The sequence below is a fragment of the Ruditapes philippinarum genome, unplaced genomic scaffold (assembly GCF_026571515.1).
Source record: "Ruditapes philippinarum isolate M1 unplaced genomic scaffold, ASM2657151v2 ctg2657_1_1_1_1, whole genome shotgun sequence".
Taxonomy (NCBI): domain Eukaryota; kingdom Metazoa; phylum Mollusca; class Bivalvia; order Venerida; family Veneridae; genus Ruditapes; species Ruditapes philippinarum.
In genome coordinates, this window is record NW_026853342.1 from 251460 (window position 1) to 274010 (window position 22551).

A 22551-nucleotide genomic window follows, 5' to 3' on the forward strand; every position below is an offset into this window, starting at 1 on the left:
TTTAAAACATTGTTTATAAAAGTTTATAAAAGTTTATAAATAAAAAAAATGTTTATGTTTTTTTCATGTTGAAATAAAATGTTTATATAAATGTTGAAAATAAAAAATGTTAAAATGTTTTTATTACAATAAAAAGAACGATGTTTAAAAAAGTTAAAACGCATTGTTTTTTATTTACCGATATTGAAAGTTTACATTGACCTTTTTTAATACACACAGTTCCTAGAAATTTAAACGCGAGATGTGTAGTGTGTAGACTGATCAGTATATACATGTAGTAAACACAGGTTAAAAAATGGATAATGGAATATCTATTGGAATAATTTTTTGTAAGGTTAGATTTATGTTTGACAATATTTTTAAGGCATTTCTTTTCGAAAATAGTTGGATGGGCCCTGAAAAGGGCCGTTTGTTTTCAACCTAATAAAACTCGGATAAATCCGGGTATAGGTTGATCAGTTTCACCTTCCAAGGTTGAGAAGGCTTCAACTGTGAAGCCGTAACAATATTGTTAGGCTTCAACTGTGAAGCCGTAACAATGTTGTTAGGCTTCACAGCTCTTCTAGGCCAGTCCACCCCACGCCTGGCGAAGAACTCCTTGAGGGCCGTCTCCCTCTGTCTCTTTTCATTTACTCTGTAGACCCACTCAGGAGTCGAATCTCTCTTGAAGAAGAATTTCTTCATGGCACGGAATATCTTTCTCAAACCCATGGTTCTAGAGAAATGAGAAATGCATTTTCTCACTTGCCCCTTTTATAAGCATTTTCGGATTGACCTACATTCACATACATATTCACTTATTCTCACGCGAATTGTGAAATTGATGTCGCTGCACACTCTGAACATATTCGATTCAGAAAAACTTGCTATTTGATAGCTAACGTTCAAAAAGTTATATACTGGTCGGAGAGATAACTCCGACGCATAGATAACCCCAACACTTGAGAAATGAAATTTTTATAACTTTGTTTTTTAACAAAAAAAGCACATGGTCACCTAGTAGTATAGGAGCAGGGCAGAATGTGATGATTTTTTGTAAGTTGGTAAACTTTTTAATATTTTTCAATTAACCGAAACTTTTCGTTGGCAAAAACTGCTTCAAAACGTTCTTTTTACTAAATTACAATGAGGTAGTTAGAAATGTATTGACCACAGGCCACTGACTTGTGAAATATTTTTGAAAACTTGTTTTTACATCAACAAAAAATAGATAAAACATATAAGATGTAAAAATAAATTAATGATGCTGATTTTCCTATCATTTTTTACTTAAAAATTTAAGTGTCGACTTTATCTACTGTTGAGGGGTAAAAAGACCATGTTTTATATACCGCATTCAAGACCTTATAGAAGTACCAATTCTCATTTTCATACATAATTTTGTAGTGTAATGTAAAGTCTTTGAACTGAACTTTATTTAGGTGGTTCAATATTTAAAATATACAGGAAGATAATTAAGATATTACAAAAAGTATGTGATTTAGTGTTGGAGTTATCTCTCCAACCAGTAAGGGAATTTTTTTATCCATAGACTTCATTGATAACACATTCGATACCAAAATTTTATGAGGGAAGCTATTGGAAATGTAATGTTCGAGACTGTCGCCATTTTGGATTATTCGTGTTTGAGCTAGTGTAACCCCAAAAACCTATACAATTTCGGCAAAAAATTAATTTGTGCAGGAGTATGTATGTCTCCTTATCTGTTTTCGAAGCTTGACCCACTTGAAAAGACTGATCTTTGTCATATGTAGAATGTTTTAGAACTGTCGCCAAAATTTACTGACATCGGTTATGTACACGACTTGTAAATTAAGTGCCGCACATAACTGAAAATAACTTAGTAATCTAAGTCGTTTATATGTTTATTTACAATTAAATACTTATGGTACTATAGCCAGACTTATCTTTCTTATGATAAATTCTAAGAATTAACCGAGATTCTATTACTTTGACAGCCTGTGCCAGATGATGACTTAAGCATGTAATGTTCGCTACTTAAAAATTAGTACGTTCTATGCACTATTTCCAAATTAAGGAATTTTTAATAAATGATTTACATTTGGAGGGATATATAAATCTGAAAGAATTGTGCCCACGAATCTTTTAATATATTTATATACACATATGTCTGTAATGTACGCGACTGTAATGTCCAATACAATAAAAATGTAACGTGGCTTTAGTATACTTAATTTTCAATTAACCAGGACTTAAACTAGTCATTTTTGTGTTATACTTAATCATAGTTGCAGCATAAATGTATACATCCTTTGTATTTTTACAGTTATAGTCAAATTTTCTTAATTTTGTATAGGTAAGGCTTTAGAATCTAGTAACTGAATATCATATTCTAGTAACTACAAAAACAAAGATGTAATACGTTTAATATTTATTTTCTTCTAAAGCCAGAATCTTTATGCAAGGTTTTCTTACTGAAATTGTTAAGATATAGATTATAAGTGATATGCCTTTCATAATAGGTATTGTAATGTTCACTACATTTCGTATCGAACATTACTGAAATATTCTGATGGCAATCTATACATTTGTTAATGTTTTCAGCGATTTTGCTTTTGTTTTGAGAAAATATTCCATAATTATATATTGTTTAGATAAAGTAAATAGGTTTTTGTAATTTAAATGCGTAAATACATATGAGGCAATATTGTTGATTATCATCTAAATCTGTTTCAAACCCCAATAACGTTTCACCGCGTTAGTAAAAAAAACTAATATTATAAACATACATATAATAACTGAAAATATTACCAGATACTATTAACATAGTTGCTGACATGTTTAAAATATATCATCTACAATATTATACACATGATAGCGTCTACAACATATAACAATGATGTATCAAACATTACAATATTAGTATCGAACATTACACGCAGATCTTGAAAATTTCCTTCATCACTACAGTCAAGTATGGTGAAATCTGTATTAGAAATAAGTAGCAATTGCACTTATAAGTGTAGAAGAGGAAAAGACAATGTTGGCTCTTTGTAATTGAAATATTTTAAACTACGTAGGAAGCACATAATAATTAACAATTAAAATACATTTTATCTCAATATTGGCTACTAAGATGCCCTTTTTGAAATGTTCTGTTCAAATCTTAAAATTTGATGTAGCCTTAATAATATCAAAGGCATGAATTGTAATATATGTATTGTTATTCTGTACGCTGCATATATGCCCACGATATCAGTAAATATGTTTTATGACATTGATATTAATATAAGGACAGGTATATCACTTCTTTTGTATGCCGGATACATAGTTATACTCGTAATTTAATTCGTTTGTACAATATTATTTACCCATGCTATTAACTCAAGCTTAAATGAACACACTTAATAAAATTAAGTTTAAACTTAAAAAATGATTGTTTAATAAAATGATAATAATGATAACAACTATTACTATTACCCACAACAAATATTTTTACTGGATTACGTAATGTCCGAGACAATTGATGTTCTGTCAAAAAGACTCTACCACAAAATTTTAGTCATGTATTTTGTTTGCAAAGTTTTTTTTCGTCACGTTATCATTATTGAAGTAAGGTTTAAACAAAACATAAGAACAAATAAATGGAATCATACAATTGAAATCAATCATCAAAAATTCCGCATTTTAAATAAACGTACTTTTGTAGAATTGCTTTTTATTGCGTTAACTTTGCAAGCTCAAGAAAAAAATATTTCAAGCGTTTCATAGTGAAATATTTTGTTATTTTATACATGCAATGAATACATGGCAAAAATAAAGTTCTCTGAAGTGGATATGTTTAATATTTCTTATGAAATTCGGAATGTTTTAATTAATAAACTGGTAGTAGCGTACATTACAATAGGATAAATTTTACAACTAGGGTTGCTTCTTTCAGAGAGTAGTACTCGCAAAGTATTTGGTTGATGTTCAAAAAATTTCACAATTGTCTCATTTAAGGGTTCTACTTTTCGAAATTTTCGAAATTAGGCCCTATTAAGAAGATCGATTTTTTCGACTTTTGATCTGTCAATTTCACAATTCTTATGAGAATCAGTGATTACAGTTAATTTTATAAAATATTTAAAAAATGATTTGATTGGATTAAAAAATTTCTACAAAAAATCGGATTGACCTACATTCAAAATGTAGAAAAGTAAATATCACATCTAAAATATAAAAATCGGATTGACCTACATGCAAAATGTAAAAAATTAAATATGCAATCTGATTGGATAAAACTTACAGCAACTATTTTCAATACATCAAATTATTTTTTTGTTATAATTATAAAATTTTTTATACTAAACAAATTTTTAATATGAATCTATACTCAGTATACTATATGAAAAACGGGGGCTCTATATATTGACTCTAGTTTTATAAATTAATACAAGGGGCTTAGACTATAGATCATGACTTTGTGTGACAATATATTGAGGTATTTCTTTTCGACACTATTTGGGTGGCCCTGAAAAGGGCCGTTTTATGGCAAATGCCATTTACTGGCACTCACGCTCAGGGTGAGTGCCCCTGCAGGCAGGGCAGTACTGGAGCTTGGCCCACTTCTTTTTGCTTGGGCCAAGCTCCAGGTGGAATGCCGGTTCATCATCTGATGACCAGTCCTCCCCGTCTATAATGATGACATCGTCATCATCATTGACTGACTGACGGGGAGTCTGGACCTCCCGCTCCGGAGTCACCTCCATCCGTCTCCTCTCCTCTTCATCTCTTCTTCTTTGTCCCTCCTCCATTCTTCTCTCTATCTCCTGCCTCTGGATTCTCTCCACCTCCTGCTGCAGTTCAAGGACTGCCCTGCCCAGCCTACTATAAAGGGTCATGACCCTATCCAGCCTTGCCTCTAATTCATACGACATAGTGTTGGAAGTTTCTTTCACGTTCAGAAAAGTGAATGATGAACATAGACCGAAATCTGGCCTATTTATATGTTTCCTGCCGGATTGACCTACTTACCATAATGCTCACATCTAAATTGACAATATTATAACTCATCAACCAATCAAATTTAAGATTGTATTTTTTCTTTTGAAATTATGTGTCAGTAATATTTTTTCATAAAAAAAATGAATCTATAAAATATCAATAAATAAATATCATATAAAATTATTGTTTTATTAAAACTTATATATTGTTTTATTAAAACCTGTAGATCAAAATAGTGTTTATCACACTTATATATAGTAGACATATTCAAATATTGTTTATTATATAGCATCATATTAAAAAAATATTGTAAACATGTTAATTCATCAATACACTATATAACCCAGTTTAAAAAAGTGTACCGAGGTCACGTCGATACTACATTGTTTATAAACAATACCCCGATCTGTGTATTTTTTACACACAGGTTAAAATTAAATATAGCGAATTTTCGCTTTCTATAAAATGTAAAACATTATTTTATTTTTACATGGTCAATATCTACGATATCTGCATACATCATGTGTAATTTTAATATTCATATATAAAAAAACAAATTAGAATAATCGCAGGGTTAAATGAGAAACACTGTTAAACTCACAGTCTAAGAGGGTTATTTTTAAAGTTTACATTATTATACGGATAGAAAAAATCAATATCTATACATGTATGTGTTGGGCTGAATGGTATAAATAAGAAAATCATAGATTGAACCATATTAGTATTCATTTTCATATCATTATATCAAGTTTTTCATGTTCAAAGAAACACAAATAACGTTCAGTTTTGTGCCACGTTCAGAAAAGTTCAGATTAACGTAACGTTCGCTGATTGGTCAATTATTTACAGGAACGTTGTCGCAGAGGTCAATCCGGTTCACTCGTTCAGTTCACGTAAATACAGACCTTCGTTTTTATTTGACACATTCCTCCTTAGCTTCAGCATGGAAGATTTTACAGATATCTTAACAGAGGCGGCGAATTCGGCGCAAATTGTTCAAGCAGACGTGATATGTGATCCTAATTATATGGGCACACCGATTTAAGGTTCATATCAAACAGCAGACTATCAACAACATCAAGCGCAGACACCGAGAAATCAGTACCAACGCCCACAACAGCAGTACCAGCAGCAGCAGCAGCAGCAGCAGCAACAGCAACAACAACAACAACAGCAGCAGCAGCAGCAGCAACAGCAATTCAACAAAACCAGGGGTGAGATGGTGAAACTATTTCAACAATTGATTCAAGAAATGCGGTCAATGAACACCAATATGACCAATTTAGAAAATGCACTGCGTGAACGGACAGTCCCGCTGAAATTCAAGACAGATACCGTTGTCGTTCCCGTGGAATTCAAATACGGGGAAAACAGTCACCGTTCAGCGACTGATGACTCCAGTAAATCATCGGATAAAAGAAAAACTGATGTTGGTCTTGGTCTTGGATCTCATTCAAAGATGATGAAAAAGAAGTAAGCCGGTGGTGTTTTTCTCCCCTTATAATATTAAAAAACGGCCCTTTTAAGGGCCACCCTATTTTCATCCAGAAAGAAAATATCTTATCAATATTGTCATACAAATATCAAAGTCATTATATATATATAAGTCCCCTTAATTTCATATATAATTATATGTAAGTCCCTTAATTTCATATATAATTATATGTAAGTCCCTTATTTTCATATATAATTATATACAGTAAAAAATGTTCATAATTCACTGACATTAAACATTCACGTTCTATCATAGCTCTCGTTTGATTGGTCCATAACACCATGTCTTCTTTGTCATAATTGGTTATCATAATTTTTGATATCATGGTTAATGTAAAATGAGGTCAATCCGGTCCCGTGCCTATATAAAGAGCGGACTACCATCAATGTTCATCATTTGTCAACATGGCACACACCTTACCACACACCATAGGCAACATGAAGATGGTTGAAGAAAAGATTGCGGAGATTAAAGCTGTTGAATTCAAAAGTCTACAACTGTATGCTGAAGTTCATACACTAGTGGAACAAGAGATGGAAAGATTGATGTACCGTTGTAGAAATACAGAGACCATGCAACAAAATGCTCAGTCCTATAGAGAGAAGTCCGAAAGAGAGCTGAGAGAGGAAAGAAAAAAACAGAATGAAAGACAAAACAAAAGAAGAAGAAGGCAACAGCTACGATTCATGCCCTACTATGGGATTGTTATCCCTTTAGGGCATCATCAGCAACAACGGCAAACTGAACAGACCAGTACTGAACGGGCCAGTACTGAACAGACCAGTGCTGAACCACATAGTGCTGAACCACATAGTACTGAGCCACATAGTACTGAGCCACATAGTACTGAGCAGCAAACCAGTGAGCACACTGAACAACAGTGAATGTTTTATAGCCAGTGAAGTTAAAAAACAATAAAATATAAAAAAAAAAAAAAATAAAATAAAAAAAAAAAAAAAAAAGGTTCTTTTTAGAACCAACACAATTCTTCCCGAAAGAATATATCTTTCATATATTGTCAACCCTTTAAGTTTATATATACTGTATTGAAAGTACAACTCATGTATACACGATTCCTGGAATTTAAATTTGTTTACTTGGAAGTGTAGTACACACGATCAATATATACATGACAGGACAGGTTAAAATAGGGCTATTTTTAGAACACTATACTCGCATTATACGGTAAACCTGTAAGAGAGTTTAAGTACACCCTATCCATTTATTAAAGACCCATACGTGCCGTACGTTGCCCAGGTCTATAAAACTGTGCCATAATGTTCCCACATTTGTGCCATAAGTTTCCAACATTTGTGCCATAATGTTCCCACATTTGTGCCATAAGTTTTTGTGCCATAAGTTTTGTGCCATAGTGCCCCCCTTCACTACTACCGGTCAACAGTTCGCGAACGTGGACGTTTTCATAATTTCAGAAAACAGTAAAACCACCTAATTAAATGTATATAAGGTATCAGGTAATAAAAAAAAATAATAGCCAGTGAATGCGCAAAGGCAAACAAAATGTTAATACATGTATCAGTTTTTATTCATCCTAGCCGATAATTCTCTTGCCCGTTCAACGGCTGCCCTAAATTTATCTTCTGCATTCATATTCTGCCGCTTCAAAAGATTACTGTTATCCTGATTGAGTTCTATTGCAATTTTTGCTCCCAACCTTTGCTGTTGTCTGAATTTTCCCAAAGGCGACGAACCTTTTGTTGCGTTGAATTGATACAGTATCACTATTTCCTCGTTGGTCAGAATTCCAGACGGAGTAACAACTCGCGCAAACTCTTCTATTGGCATGATCGGAAATCGTATCTCAAACAATGCTTCTCCAAGTTGATCACGAATATTTTGTCCAGTTTTAGACTTGCTATTGACCTCACAATTGTGTTCCGCCCATCTCATTGCTGCTTTGAATACATACATTTCATCGCAAGCTAATTCGTCCCTTTTAAGAACATTTAACAAGGTTGATTGTGAAAATTCTAAAACGCCTAGCGAACAAAGAACACTTGTTGCGTTTTTCATAATGAATGCAAGACATTTATCCTGCAAAGTTTTCATCTGATAAATGGTAGCCTGCTCGTTTATTTGACATACATTATTTACGTCTACGTTATTTTCAAGAAAGTCGGAGCATAGCTTTTCAAGACCCGGTAGTTGGTATTTTTTCGCTGCATACAAGCATGGTAAAACATTATTGCCGTCAAGCTGTGGATCGTCCGAGTAGACAAACCTGAAATACAATATACTTATTAAACAATCGGAACGTCCTCGGCTATTACCTATAATAACCTCGGAAACAATACGAATTGAAAGTAGTTCTACCACATGGTTTCAGATGTAAACAAAAACAGAGTTTGCAATGTAAAACGAATGTTTATATTTGACATCCAACGGGAAAATGATGTTTCGGTACAATTAGGATTGAAAATATTTCTTACAACTCTTTTTTAATTTAAAATGCCCAGTGATTACAATATTAATCAAATCTGACCCTTATGTTAACAAGTTCGCATTTTGTATTTTGTACTTGCGGTTTCTACAACCATAGTTATAAATTGATAAATAATGTATTGTATGAATTCACTTATTTTAGGTGGACATTTACTTGATATGTTGGAAATAAACTTGTCAACAACTCCCAGCATTAAATCATTATTTGTTTACATGTTTAGTTTAGTAGGTTAGACCGAAATATCGCATTCATGTTCGAGGTCCTTATCCGAAGACTGACGAAATTGGCCGAAAAGTTGCGATTGCTAATTTAGGTCCCATTATGCCCCAAAAATGACTTTATTTTTATTTCTCAAAAGCTTTTACTTTTGATATACTCGTACCTTTATATTTTTCCAAAAGTTTCTAATTGGCCAATCACCAGAACTTTCATTTTCATCTGTTGTTCTTTGGCATTTAGTATAGTGGTTTAGAATTAAGTATGGAAGTGAAAATACCACTTTGCTTTACATTTTGTTACTTTTACAAATTTTTGACAAATTATTTCACATTAAAATACTACTTTGTTTTGTTTAACGACAAATTACTTCACATGAAGCGCTTCTTTCTTCAAGAAACAAGCATCTAACATGCTCTAAAACATTATTTAAACATTATAAAATTCATGTTTGCTTTTTCTAAAGTAAACATTTATTCATTTTAAAGCATAATGTGTCTTATAGATACCTCTAATGACAAATGGAAAAACTATTCAAAATGAAATAGATTCTTTTTTGTGCCTGAAATAAAGTGATATATATATGTAGCGTTATACCTTAATTGTAATGTTATGTTTAAAACCAATGACTATGATTTTCATTCATGTCAATTTTCATGAAAATTTTAGAACTGTACTTAAACGTTAAATATTGTGAGGTGAACAAATAAAGTAATTTACATATTGCAATCGGCACTTACAATCCACGAAAAATAATAATCAAAGGGCTGCAAGCTCTGTGGTATTTTAAGATTTATGCAATATAAATCGTACTGTATATCTGTATGTATTTTTCTGTATAAGTTTATTTTTATATACTATAATTCATCTTACAGGGCAGATGAGATGCAGCCACTGCGTTTAGATTTTTTACTATAACTGTTTGAATTTGATACATACGGAATGTAGTTGCCCCGACTGGGATTTGAACCGCATACCTTTCACACCCTAAACGAGCGCGTTACCCCTGCACCACGGGGAAGTAATACGAAGAAAGCCTGATTAAATCATATAATTCTAAATTTAGAATTTCCATTTCGGGTTTGTGATCTTTATTAATTTCAAGGTATTTTTTTCATGATAAACATGTTGTTTAACACTGATGTAAATAATTTATCGAAAATCTTCTCGCCAAAATAGTCTGACATGTATATATTCCACTATACTCGACAGTCAGATTTATTTGTGCGCTACGCTCTGAAGTATTCGGTAATCGAAATCGCTAAAAATAGCATTTTCATTGATTAAAATGATATTCATCCGCGTAATTTGTGATTGTGCATTTATTGACAATTCTATAAGCCAACGCTAATTTTAAACTTTGAATGCGTTGTAATTTGTTGGATACTTGTCACAAAATCAAAATATTTCTTTCTTTTACATCGCTAGTTTTAAGCTGTTTTAAGAACTACTTGTTGTATAAGGTTTGTCGTGAAATTTTGTGCCATAGATTTAATGTCAGCACTGTATTTCCTGATCTGCTAAATCAGTCTTAAACCGCACATAACATGGACAATATAACTTGGATCTTGAATAATTTTATCTTTCTTAAACGTTTAGTGCATTTTTCTCAATATAAATTAATAGATTTTTTAAAATAGTTTTGTTCATCTGGAGGCGTGCAGCTTTAAAACATTTTGCAGATCCATGTTATATTATTATAATACAGTCCAAATTCCAAACACCAGATGAGTTCATATTTTGTCGTCTATGATTTCAACAGTTTTTTTTTACCTTAAAACAGTCTTCATTACGTCAGGTTCGACATCTTCAATTAACACCGTTTCACCTCCTTCTGCAAGTGGACCATAAAACATGGCTTCAAAAACTTCACTGCGCATGCTCAGTACAAATTTATGAACCGGAAGTTTCACATCCTTATTGGTGCTGAAGGTAAAACTGATGTCAGAAAGATGTTCTGCGAGGCAAAGGTAGGATAAACTTTGTGCAGCCGACCTTGTGTCCCTCCAGTTACCTTCGGTTGACCTATAAAATGATAGTAATTGATACAATCGAATCTCACAGTCAATGCAAAACCCTTAGATCCAATATAATTATGCCAAATAAAACTTCTGAGTTTTCTGTAGTTGTGCAAATGTAGGTTCGAATATCTTTTTTCTAAGACAGGCTACTTTATACAGAATTTTGCCTCTTTATCCTTGGATAAATAAAGCCAAAAGCATACCATTTTACAAATTGAAAGACGTATATCACAAAATTTAAGGTAAATAAATGAAAATGAAAATGTATTTAAAGGTAAAATATTTTGAAATGAACAAAGAAAGTACTGGACACATTATAATCGGCACTTTAAATCCACATAAATTACCAAAAAGAGGTCAAAATATGCATAAATAGCCCCTAATGCGTTAGTAACGCAGTCGAAATATGGTGATAAATACTACAAAATACAAAATTAATTGCACATAAGATATAAATTATCACTTGAATCTTTAATTTGTTTACTTTTCTCAAAGTTTTATCATGCTTTTTCCAAGTTTAATTTTCTTGAACTATTTTGGGTCATTTTGAGGCATGCAGCTTTAATATCTGCAGATTCCCAAATAGTTAGGAACGACGTAAGTAGTATCAGTGAGTAGTTAACCCCGTCTCTTCAGATCTAGGTCAACCTTATATATTCTATATAAATCCGCCATCTTGGATTGTGGAGTCAATTTTTTAGTTATATAATCTTCAATGTAAGTGATGTCACGGTGTATTTGAAGATTAATCGCGCGGAACACAATCTACAAGATAACAATACGAGAGTTAACTTAAGTGGTATTGTTTTATTATCTGTAGAAATTATGATAAATTGTACAATTATTAATCGTTAGGGCCAGTAGATCTATGTTGAGTTTTCTATTGAGGTCAGTAAGTAAACCATGATCTTAAACTTAGGACAATTCGGTTTACACAGGACATACATTTTTCACTTTCGTAGAAATAATAACTTGTGTCTTGAATGGAGTTTTATTAACGCCTTTTTTCAGTAACAGGAAAAAAAAAACAATATTATTTTTAATATTTATTGAATTCAAATTATATACACATGACATTACATTCAACATTGCTGTCTTCTAAAGTGCAAATACATATTATCATGAATACAAAAGCAATTATAAAACAATGCAATAACTACCACACAGAGTTTGTTGACATAATCAAACATTTGTTGTGTAGTTTTAAAATCCGTACGGATATGATACATAATTTTCTCTGAGGACACGTTTATCAAACACTAACTTGTAATCTTTTCTTTCTGCTACTGTGAGCAGCTGAGCACTGTTTCTGTCCCTCGTAATTTTATGGGCATTAACTACCGATACTGAACCATCAGGACGCTGTGTCACAAAGCGTTCAAGAACGCCAAAGTTCACATTCAACATGTTTTTGTAGTTGAGAGTTATACCTCTTATTTTACAGTGGGTACAATTTCCATCTTTATCTGGGTTTTGTAACTGGTATCCATAATTTTTAGGCCCACCTGTCACAAATTTTTAAATGCGATTATTGACAACTTCGTTTGTCAAATCCCCTAGATAATCCCCTAGTGGTAGTTTTGTATCTTCCGACTTCGAAGTAAAAACTACGGAGTCTGTATCTTCATACAATGCCCTAGGACCCAAGTTTTCCAGATAGGAATAAAGTTTTAAGCGTGCCTGACTTGTGGTGTATGCCGCGATAACTACATTGGTTTTAGTGTTGGTTTCTACAAAGTTTTCCTTGTATTTCCAGCGCATCTCTACAGCATCTTCAGACACAAAATTGACCGAAGTGACCTCTTCACAATCCGACGTCAATTTGTCAAAGTATATAGCAGGATCGTTAACAATGTCCACCTGCTGCATGTTGGAGCGTTGACCAAATTTGCCCCAGAAAGAGTTTAGCATCAATTTGGCTAAAGCCTTTAGGCCAGGATTCTTATTTATTTTATGGTATTCTAGACGGATGCCTTCTTTTTGTTCATAAAGGTCAATATAGTGGTGTCTGTCTTTTTCAGTCTTGTACCAGTCAGGCCATCCACTTGCTTCCTGTTTAATTTTCAGGAAAGTGTTGACATATTCTGTAAACAGACCCCCTTTCCTAGTTATTGGATCATACATGGAAATTTTATTAAAATGCCAAATTTCATACACCTTCAGCACCTGGTACCCCATACTGACAGCCTTTTTAACTTCATCTACGACCCAAGTTCCTACAAAAGTTCTGTCCTCATCCACATGCTGACAAACCTCTTGTTGTTGAGACATAGCACACGTATTACAGAGGTGAAACAACAATTTACCATTCATCTTGCTCGGTAAAACGGGATTAAATAGTTGTCTTGGAGGGAGAACCTTGCATTTGATGAGACCCTCATAGTTTTCCAATGAACTGAAATTTTCTGTTATGATTTCTGGATGACGTAATGGGATTTTACCTGTTTTGTTGACCCATGGATAAAGAGAAGTCACATCGTAGTAATCAATGTCTTCATTGACTGAGGCCTCTTTGTACAAAGTATAGGCTTCTGTTCTTCCTCCATAAAAAGCGTCACGCGGTTCAAGAGGTGTCACCATGTCAAGGTTTTCAATAAAACGTCTCATGTCAGGGTCTTCTTTACAATCTTGGTCAAAGTCTGACTCCCAAATGGATTTGTAAATATAACCGTGATCTTCTATATACTTCTTCTTTTCCAGAGTTTTATCATACAAGTCACCCATGGTCATTTGACTTACAGGATTTAGTGTTGAGCGAGCATACTTTGAGGGATTAACATGCCAAAAATCGCCATGAAATTCTAGCACAACTTTTTGACCAGTGCCTGTTTCGTAATAACCGTCTACTAAATACGGACCAATATCCTTTTCTCCCCTATTTTTTGCATGCTGTATTTTATGACCTTGAAGGTGTGACAGGTACTTTATCCATTGTAAGGCTTTGACGGATTGTCGGTGTTTGGGGTTGTAACCATGATTTGGGATCAGTGCAATTGTTTCTGATTGAAGAAAATTAGTCCTAAATACTAGATTACATGCCGATGCAATGGTGATCGATTTTTCATAGGGGACAATGCCTGTCATGTACATAAAGTCCTCTTGGAACTTTAAGCAACATCGTCTCAAAATATCAACATCAGATCTGCAGTAAGCTAGTAACTCCTGTTGAAAGTCAAACTTATGTTTGTGGTCGTTGTACCATGTCAGGAATTTTTTTCTATCACCCGGTTTCATACCGTCAGGTGTATAGTAACTCATGTCGGGCAGTCCGTCTAAGATAACATTTTGGTTTTCTTTCCTATTATACAAATGTGGGAAGTAACCTTTCTTCAATTCTTCAAACCCAAACAGGGCGGGCAATTTCGCTAAGGCCATTGGTAAAAAGTTAATGGAATCGATCACATCGTAACCTTGAAAGTTATGACAAAGCACAGTGACCTGATAGTTCTCCTCAGAAAACAGCCATTGGCAAAAGTCATCTAAGGTATTCTCGCCCCGAAACACATGCTCTCGTTGCCCACAGCTCATACAAAACTCATCTGTATCCAAACAAGTTGTGCACACTTTCTGGACAACGCATAAATTCGGTTTATGTTCATAGCTACCGCAACTGGACTTTAAACAATGAACACATTTTCCATAAATATCTGGCGAAAAGCCATTGTCACATTGAACCAGATCGTCCTGTCTGCATTCAAAATCAAAGAATAGAAATGTTTTGGCATTCTCTATTTCATTAATTACTTCCTCTTCTATTGACATATCCTCTTGATCTTTGCACTCTCCATGCATCATGTAACACTGATGTCCTTCTGGATAGAAGCCTTGACACGTGTTACAATACATTTGTCCAAATCGGTGATTTTTATCGATCTTTCTGTTGACGGTTTTGTCACACCCATTACATCTGTAAATAGACTTGCACGTGGAGTTTCCTCTCGTCGTGACAACCATATGCAAATCAAAACATTCCTGGCCATGGAAAAATCGACTGCATTTGTCACAATGTAACCAGTTTGCTTTGACTTCATCGTGAATTTTCCTACAAGCGTAGCACACATTGTTACATTTATGATCTTCCTTGTGGTCGTATCCTTTATGACATTTTGTACAATAATAAACTCTTGACAGAAATGCTGGCATGCTGGTAATCACATCAAAATGGTTGCCGTGGTAATAAAAATAAATCTTATTTTCTACCTCCGGGCCCTTGTAGACAATCCCATTGAAGTGTTCCTGTGATATCACATGAATCTGATAATTCTGGAGGACTGTTTGAAATTGCTTCACTTCCTCCAAACCACATTTTCCAATGGGAACACATGCTTTTTCGTGCAGATCGCGAGCCATTGTTTCTTGCAACGAGTTGCCAGTTCGAATACTATTCCATTTCTCGTGTCTATCTAATCGAGCCTTTGCGGTGACGATGGCCCTGGCACAACAAAGATTGTCATCATTTTGAATCCTAAGGACACATTTTTTGTCCTGCAGAAATTTCTCCGTGTTTACAAAGTGACACCTTTTCCGACCACCTCCGTTTGGCATGTCCACTAGTGTGACTACAAAGATCAGAGATTCATCAATGACAAAGTCCTCATGAGATTGTAGGACCCGCTCGATTTCGGCCATGAATCGATCCACTGTGAGTTCATGTATCGTCATGAAGCGAAACACAATCGGTAGTCAAGTGACGGACTTTGGACAGTGAGTCGTACCAGGTCTTTTGATTTTGAACCTTTAGTAAGCTCCATAAGTATGGCTGTAAATAGTCTTTTTAAAGTGGACAACACATTATCTGCTACCTCTATGTCTGTGAATGTCACTTGATAGCTGGTAGACATTGTTCTAAATTTTGCGATACGTTGCTCCCTAAGTTTACTAATGGAATAAAACTGCCCAAGGTCATCTCCTTTTCTCACTCTTTTAGTAGGAACGGTATTGCTGTCTTCCTCCCTTGGCCTTTTCTGACCTGCTCCAACCTGATGTTTGTCAAACATATGTCGCTGAAGTGCGTCACGGCGGCTGAAAGCTCGTCCACAATGCTGGCAATGGACAGAGCATTGATTGTTGTGTTTCTCTACATGCCGATCCAAATTTGTCTTTCGTGTGAATAAAGCTCCACAGATGTGACAACGAAAACTTCTTAAATGGTTCATCGTTCTCTGATGTTGGAGAAGTTCACTTTTCTTCGTGGCAACATAGTCACACTCTGGGCATTTAAAAGCCATGTCTTGTGTTTGGTTGTAGTCCTATAGATGGAATAGAAATATTAACATATCAATACATGAAGTCCCTTCACACATTATTCATTATGAAACTTATTCCAACGTTTATGTTTTTGACTTAATCAGAAATATATAATGATAGAAAGATTTTTAAAAAAATAACCAGGCGAGACTAAGAAAAGTCAGGCGAGACTAAGAAAAGCCAGGCGAGACTAAGGTTACATGAAAAATATGTCAATGAAATCTCACCTTATGTCTTTGTCTATGCTTACAAGTCTATACTGTACGTCCAAACACAAGCAATTTCAATCTAAAAATGAAAGAATTGTGTGAGTGCAGATCCATATATAATCATTATTTCACGCATGCGCATTCAGTTTTGGTTAAATGGATTTGATTTGTTGAGAACATTAGAAGTCTCTTTTTTTCCATGCTTTTTTATAGCACGAGAAAGATCCATATCATCATTTTGAAGTTAGACATCAAAGGAACAACATGTATTCTGTAAGCTGCCCAGAGTGTAAAACAGGTTTTTTCAAGACCAGATGCTATGTTGAGACATAAACGTTACAGACATGATAGTAAGATTGTATATCCTGAAACCATTGATGCGTATCCACCACCACCACCAAAGTGCGATGAAGCGTATCCGCCACCACCACCACCACCAAAGTGCGATGAAGCGTATCCACCACCACCACCACCACCACCACCAAAGAGCGGTGAAGCGTATCCACCACCACCACCACAGGGAGTACCAGCACCACCAAAGTATTCGAGTACGACAGTCTTACAGCATCCATTTACCATGATGATTTCGGGTCCAACAGGTATGTTTTTTTTTTCCTTATTTGATATATAGTGGTATCAGCAGGTATGAAAACATGTAAATTCTATCATGTATATTTCATGAGTATACTTAAACCCTATATCGTTATTGTTATTTACAGGCTGTGGAAAAACAACATTTGTTAAAGATTTGTTACTCAAGCACAACACTAGAATTCAGCCCACAGTTCAAAGAATAGTATGGTTATACAGAAGATGGCAGCCAATGTACAGTGTAATTCAAAGATGTGTATGGCCTACTGTGGAATGTATTCAAGGCATACCAACAGATTTAGATAGCGATGAGTTCTTCAATCCCAGGGTCAAGAACATGGTGGTATTAGATGACTTATTCTCAGCTTCAGGGAAAGATCAGCGCATTACCGACTTGTTTACTGAGGGATCTCATCATAGGTCTCTATCTGTGATTTCTATCAACCAGAACTTATTTGGCAATAAAGATCCAACTCAAAGAAGGAACTGTCATTATTTAGTCCTGTTTAATAACCCTGTGGATCTGCAAGCAATGATGACACTGGCTCGTCAGATGTACCCTGGCAATACCGAAAAATTCCTGAAAGCCTTCTCAAAAGCTACTAGGACCCCCTATGGATATTTGTTGGTAGACTTGAAACCATTTACGTCGGAATATGACAGATTAAGATATGCCATAGATTGGCCAGACACGAAGATTTCAACCAATCAGACTCCAGATTCCTGGGAAGGCTCTATAAAAGACCATAACAATAGAAGCGCTGATCATTTGTCAGTCGGAGTTCAAACCATCAACATCGACGAAATTTTAGAGGAAGAAAAAACTATGGGAGATAAATCGCAAGCTTGTGATGATTGTGGACTGTTATTTGATACAGATCATGACGTTCAAAGACACGTGAAACGTGGGTGGTGTCCAGAAAACAATGAACCTCCATCTAAGAAACAGAAAGTAGAGGACGTGAATGTAATGGACGAAAATGTAGAAGATAACGATGGCTATAGACATATTTGGAATCTTGCTGAAAACTATAGCAATGACAGGTTCAACAAGCTATACGACCAATACATTAACAATGGAGAAAACGAAGATGATGCAACGGAAATGGCAGAGGAACGTACACATCTATACAAAGAGAAAAACTTCTTTGAAAGATACCAATCGTTACTGGAATTGTACTGGTTTCCTTTGATGACCAATGCTACCCATCGTGGCCTAATCGAGCAAATAAATGACTTGCGCAGTAAAGAACACAGTTTGACATCAGCTGTTAAAAGAGTCCTGAAGAAAAACAAAAACGTTTTTGAGGACTTATTTGAGACGGAAGAATCTGATGACGAAAGCGAAGAAGATTCAGATGATGAGGACTCGGAATAAAAACACCTGTTAAAGAAAGAACCAAGCATTTGATATTTGAACATTAAACTGTAAAGACATGGCTCCTTGGGAGAACTATTTAAAGAAAATATATTTAGATCCATCACATCCTGCAAGTTTGGCAGCGCCCCAGAAACTGTATAAAGCGGTGAAGGATGAAGGCAAATATAACATAGGTATGCACAGAATCAGGCAGGTTTCTACACAATCAAGAAGCATACAGTTTACATAAACCAGTGAGAAGACGCTTTCAGAGGAACCACGTTGTCAGTGCGGGAAAAGATGATTTGTGGATGGCAGACTTGATAGACATGGTGAACTTTGCTAAATGGAACAACGGTTTCAAATACATTTTGTTGGTGATAGCTAGACACCTTCTCCAAATATGTATGGCTGAGACCACTCAAACAGAAAACCGGACAAGATGTTACTGAAGCTTTCAAACGCATCATGGTTGAATCTGGCCGGAGACCTCAACGATTAATAACTGATAAAGGTATTCAAGATTTATTTAAATATATGTTCGTGATTGTAAATTAGCCTTTTACTTTTTATCATTTAAACATTTAAAATGACAACAAAAATAACTCTGTAGTGTTTTCTTCGTTCAATTGTATGACTGTATTTTCACATTTTTTTTTCAGGTCAGGAGTTTAGAGCCAAGAAGGTACAAAAACTAATGAACAAATATGACGTAATATATTCCCCCACACAAAATGAAACAAAAGCGAGTACCTCTGAACGGTAAGGCTTATAATTTTTTTTTTTCATAATTTGAAACACTTTTTTATTCTTCCTGTTGACTGTGTTTGAATAACTATGTACATACAATATATTGTCAACAACAGATTTACAATCCTTACTTTTATTTGAAAAGAAAAAAATCTTTGTACAACTTAATCATGTCCGACTGAAAATTAAATATTTATAGTTTCTGTTGTTTATTTTTTTCTGTAGGGCCATTCAAACATTAAAAACGAGGATAATGCGCTACTTGACCTACAAGAAAAGTTACTCGAATTACCTATTCTTGATGACATTGTGGAAAGTTATAACCAAACGTTCCACAGAACAATTGGAATGAAACCCATGGATGTGAAGGAGAACAACCAGGAGGAAGTACGGTTATCTACGTACTTTACACAACACAAAAACGAAGGAAAAGTGCCCATTAAACTGAGACCTTTCAAATTTAAGATTGGTGATTATGTACGGATCAGTCATCTGCGCACCGTATTCACTCGAGCGTATGATGAGACTTACACTGGAGAAGTGTTTATAATTCACCAACGATATCATAGAGGGAGATTGCCAATCTACCGTCTTCAAGATTTGCAAGAAGAAGAGATCAAAGGAACATTTTATGAGAGCGAGCTTCAGAAAATAAACTATGATCCTGATCAAATATTCAGAATAGACAATATTTTAAAGACAAAAGGCAAAGGAAAAAATAAACAATATTATGTAAAATGGAAGTATTATCCAAGAAAGTTTAATTCCTGGATAGATGCCGCTTCTTTAAACTGATTATGAATTTATGTGTATTCTAGAAACTGTCTAATATTCTCATTATATGTATATTCATCATTATGTAAATAAAAAAGCTTGAAAAAGTACATCATCTTTTGTTTTAAATCAGTTCAACACACATGACAAATGTTTGTATAGGAGTAGATACCTATGCTCCTTTTTAAAATACAGTACATATAAAGACCATTTAAAGCTTGCACAACTACTGTTCAAAACATTTATCAAACGTCTTTTGGTTGTCTCCACTTAGAACACAATCGTCACTAAAGTTACGCACCAATTAACTACAGGTATTCATGATAAACTACATATACATTCTTTTAACGGGGAAACCCGTAAGCGTACACTTTTTTTCAGCGTTCAACAAAAAGTTAACATTCAAACTCGATACTGAATATGTAGGATGTAACTGTTGGACTCCATAATAAAATATTTTGACATGATATTTGTGACTTTATGTTTATCTCAGACTTTGATTAAAAGGACAAAAGAAAAACGTAGAAATAACAGAGTAAAGGACTACAGTTTAAAAAGCGCGCGAATGGATTCTATTTCTTAAAGAAGAGTACAGGTGCCTCGCCATGTTGCACATTATATTTTCTAGCTGGAATTCTGTATAAATGTCGAGAATTTCAGTTTTAGAGAAAATCATGTTGGGGCACTTAAATACAACACACTTTTGAATGAAATACTAAACACATGGATAGACACGAAAATATTTATTTCGGGTAAGAATTTTATCGTAGATGCTTTAGACTACTAAATGATGCAAAATATGGCTAGATCTTTCTTTTTTCAGTCATGAATACGGTATTTCAGACTTTTATCCCATGCTGATTTTTCTTTAGAGCAGGTCAAAACTGTCACTGATGCTAGACTTTTTGTATAAATGATCCGTGTTAAAATAAACATTGAACACTATATCAGCATTACATGTAAATTGCTCCTTACTGACGAGTATAAATCACCGATTTAAACCAAGTATATAAGATTCCAACATTAATGGCGATATTAAAACGATAGCAACGGTTCACATATTAATAGAAACATAGATCTATGGGATATTTTCAAAATAATGTAAAGGTCAACCGATTAATAGGTCCTGTTCTATACATACTGTAGATCGTATCTTGTTTTGATAAAATGAAAAATACCTGTCCAAATACTTGAAGGTTAATCGACTGTCAAGAGTAATGGGTTGTGACGCGTGCTGTTTGATGAATGTACGTTTACTGAATAATAACACTTTAACGCAATGTTTAAATAATGCGGAACAATAAAGAATTGAAATGATTGGATGATTACGCAAACATGTAGGAACATATTTACCGATTGCGGTTTAAACTAGATCTTCATTACCGCTGGGATTCCATGGAAATAATCAAACTGTTTATAAAACAGAAAGATATGACTGCCTGACATATAAAAAAACACGTAATAGAATAATAAACATTTGAAAAATCTCAGTTCTTAAATATACAGTGACATTGCAAGCTGAAATATGTCGTCCGCGCCATTTAATACACTGTGACGTCACTGATATAATTAATAAAAAAGATTGACTCCACAATCCAAGATGGCGGATTTATATAGAATATATAAGGTTGACCTAGATCTGAAGAGACGGGGTTAACTTCAGTGTTCCAAACAAGATTCACATTACAATATTTAAACATGAAGATCTATTTAATTAATTATATTGTTAAGAATAGAATGAGAGAGTTTCTGCATAAAGAAACTAATTAAGAAATGCCTAAATATTAACAAAAACTGCAAGTTTAGATTAAGGCATTTTTATATCACTGACCATTACAGAATTTACACAAATTACACAAACGAGCACAAAACACAAAGTAGCGCAAAAGGAAAAGCAAATGAATGGTTAAATACACACGGAAATGAACTTAAAATATAAAACATCGGTAAATTTCAGATTAAAATATCATAAATAGCGTTACTAATACAAAATAAATGAAATTACCTTTTCGAGTCAGCCATAGTGCTCACAAATTGTACATGTTGTTTACATTTTTGTTAAACTTAATATAAAATCATACAGTCTATTTATGGATATCGAACTTTTGTGCCAGCATATTTCAATCAATACCTTTTGTTGACTTATTCAAGTTTTAAAGGAGGTATCGGTTGATTTTATTAACCGATTAACATAACATGTGGGTATACGGTTATCCTCCGTTACCCACGGTATATATTCCGTATATAGAAATGATATGGAAAGGCCTGGGCATAAGGACTCGGCCCGGTGAATTTTCGTACTATTTGTTCTATAGTAAATCAGTCAAATTTGAGGCTTAATTCTGGATTCCACTGTTCCTGATGAATTATATACCGTCTTCAACTTTAAACATTAACACTATCTAAGTCCAATGAGGCCCAAAATATACTAGTAATAGGTTAGACATCTACTTTTTTCAGAAATCTTCATTCTGTTG

General features: G+C 34.2%; 1 protein-coding gene across 1 annotated transcript; it reads right to left on the minus strand.

Moving 5' to 3' along the window:
- Positions 1 to 7440: 7440 nt before the first annotated feature.
- LOC132736567 (BTB/POZ domain-containing protein 6-B-like) lies at positions 7441 to 22284 on the minus strand. Its single transcript, XM_060723718.1, has 3 exons — positions 22080 to 22284; positions 10896 to 11147; positions 7441 to 8684 (listed from the first exon to the last, which is right to left on the minus strand). The coding sequence occupies exons 1-3, from the start codon at positions 22094 to 22096 to the stop codon at positions 7979 to 7981; spliced, it is 975 nt and encodes a 324-aa protein (XP_060579701.1). The 5' UTR covers positions 22097 to 22284; the 3' UTR covers positions 7441 to 7978.
- Between the last annotated feature and the right edge of the window lie 267 nt (positions 22285 to 22551).

Coding starts and splice junctions, on each gene's coding strand:
- LOC132736567 (XM_060723718.1), bottom strand. Junction 8,685..10,895: donor GTAATGAAGACTGTTTTAAG/GTAAAAAAAAAC, acceptor ATTGTATTTCAG/GTTTGTCTACTCGGACGATC.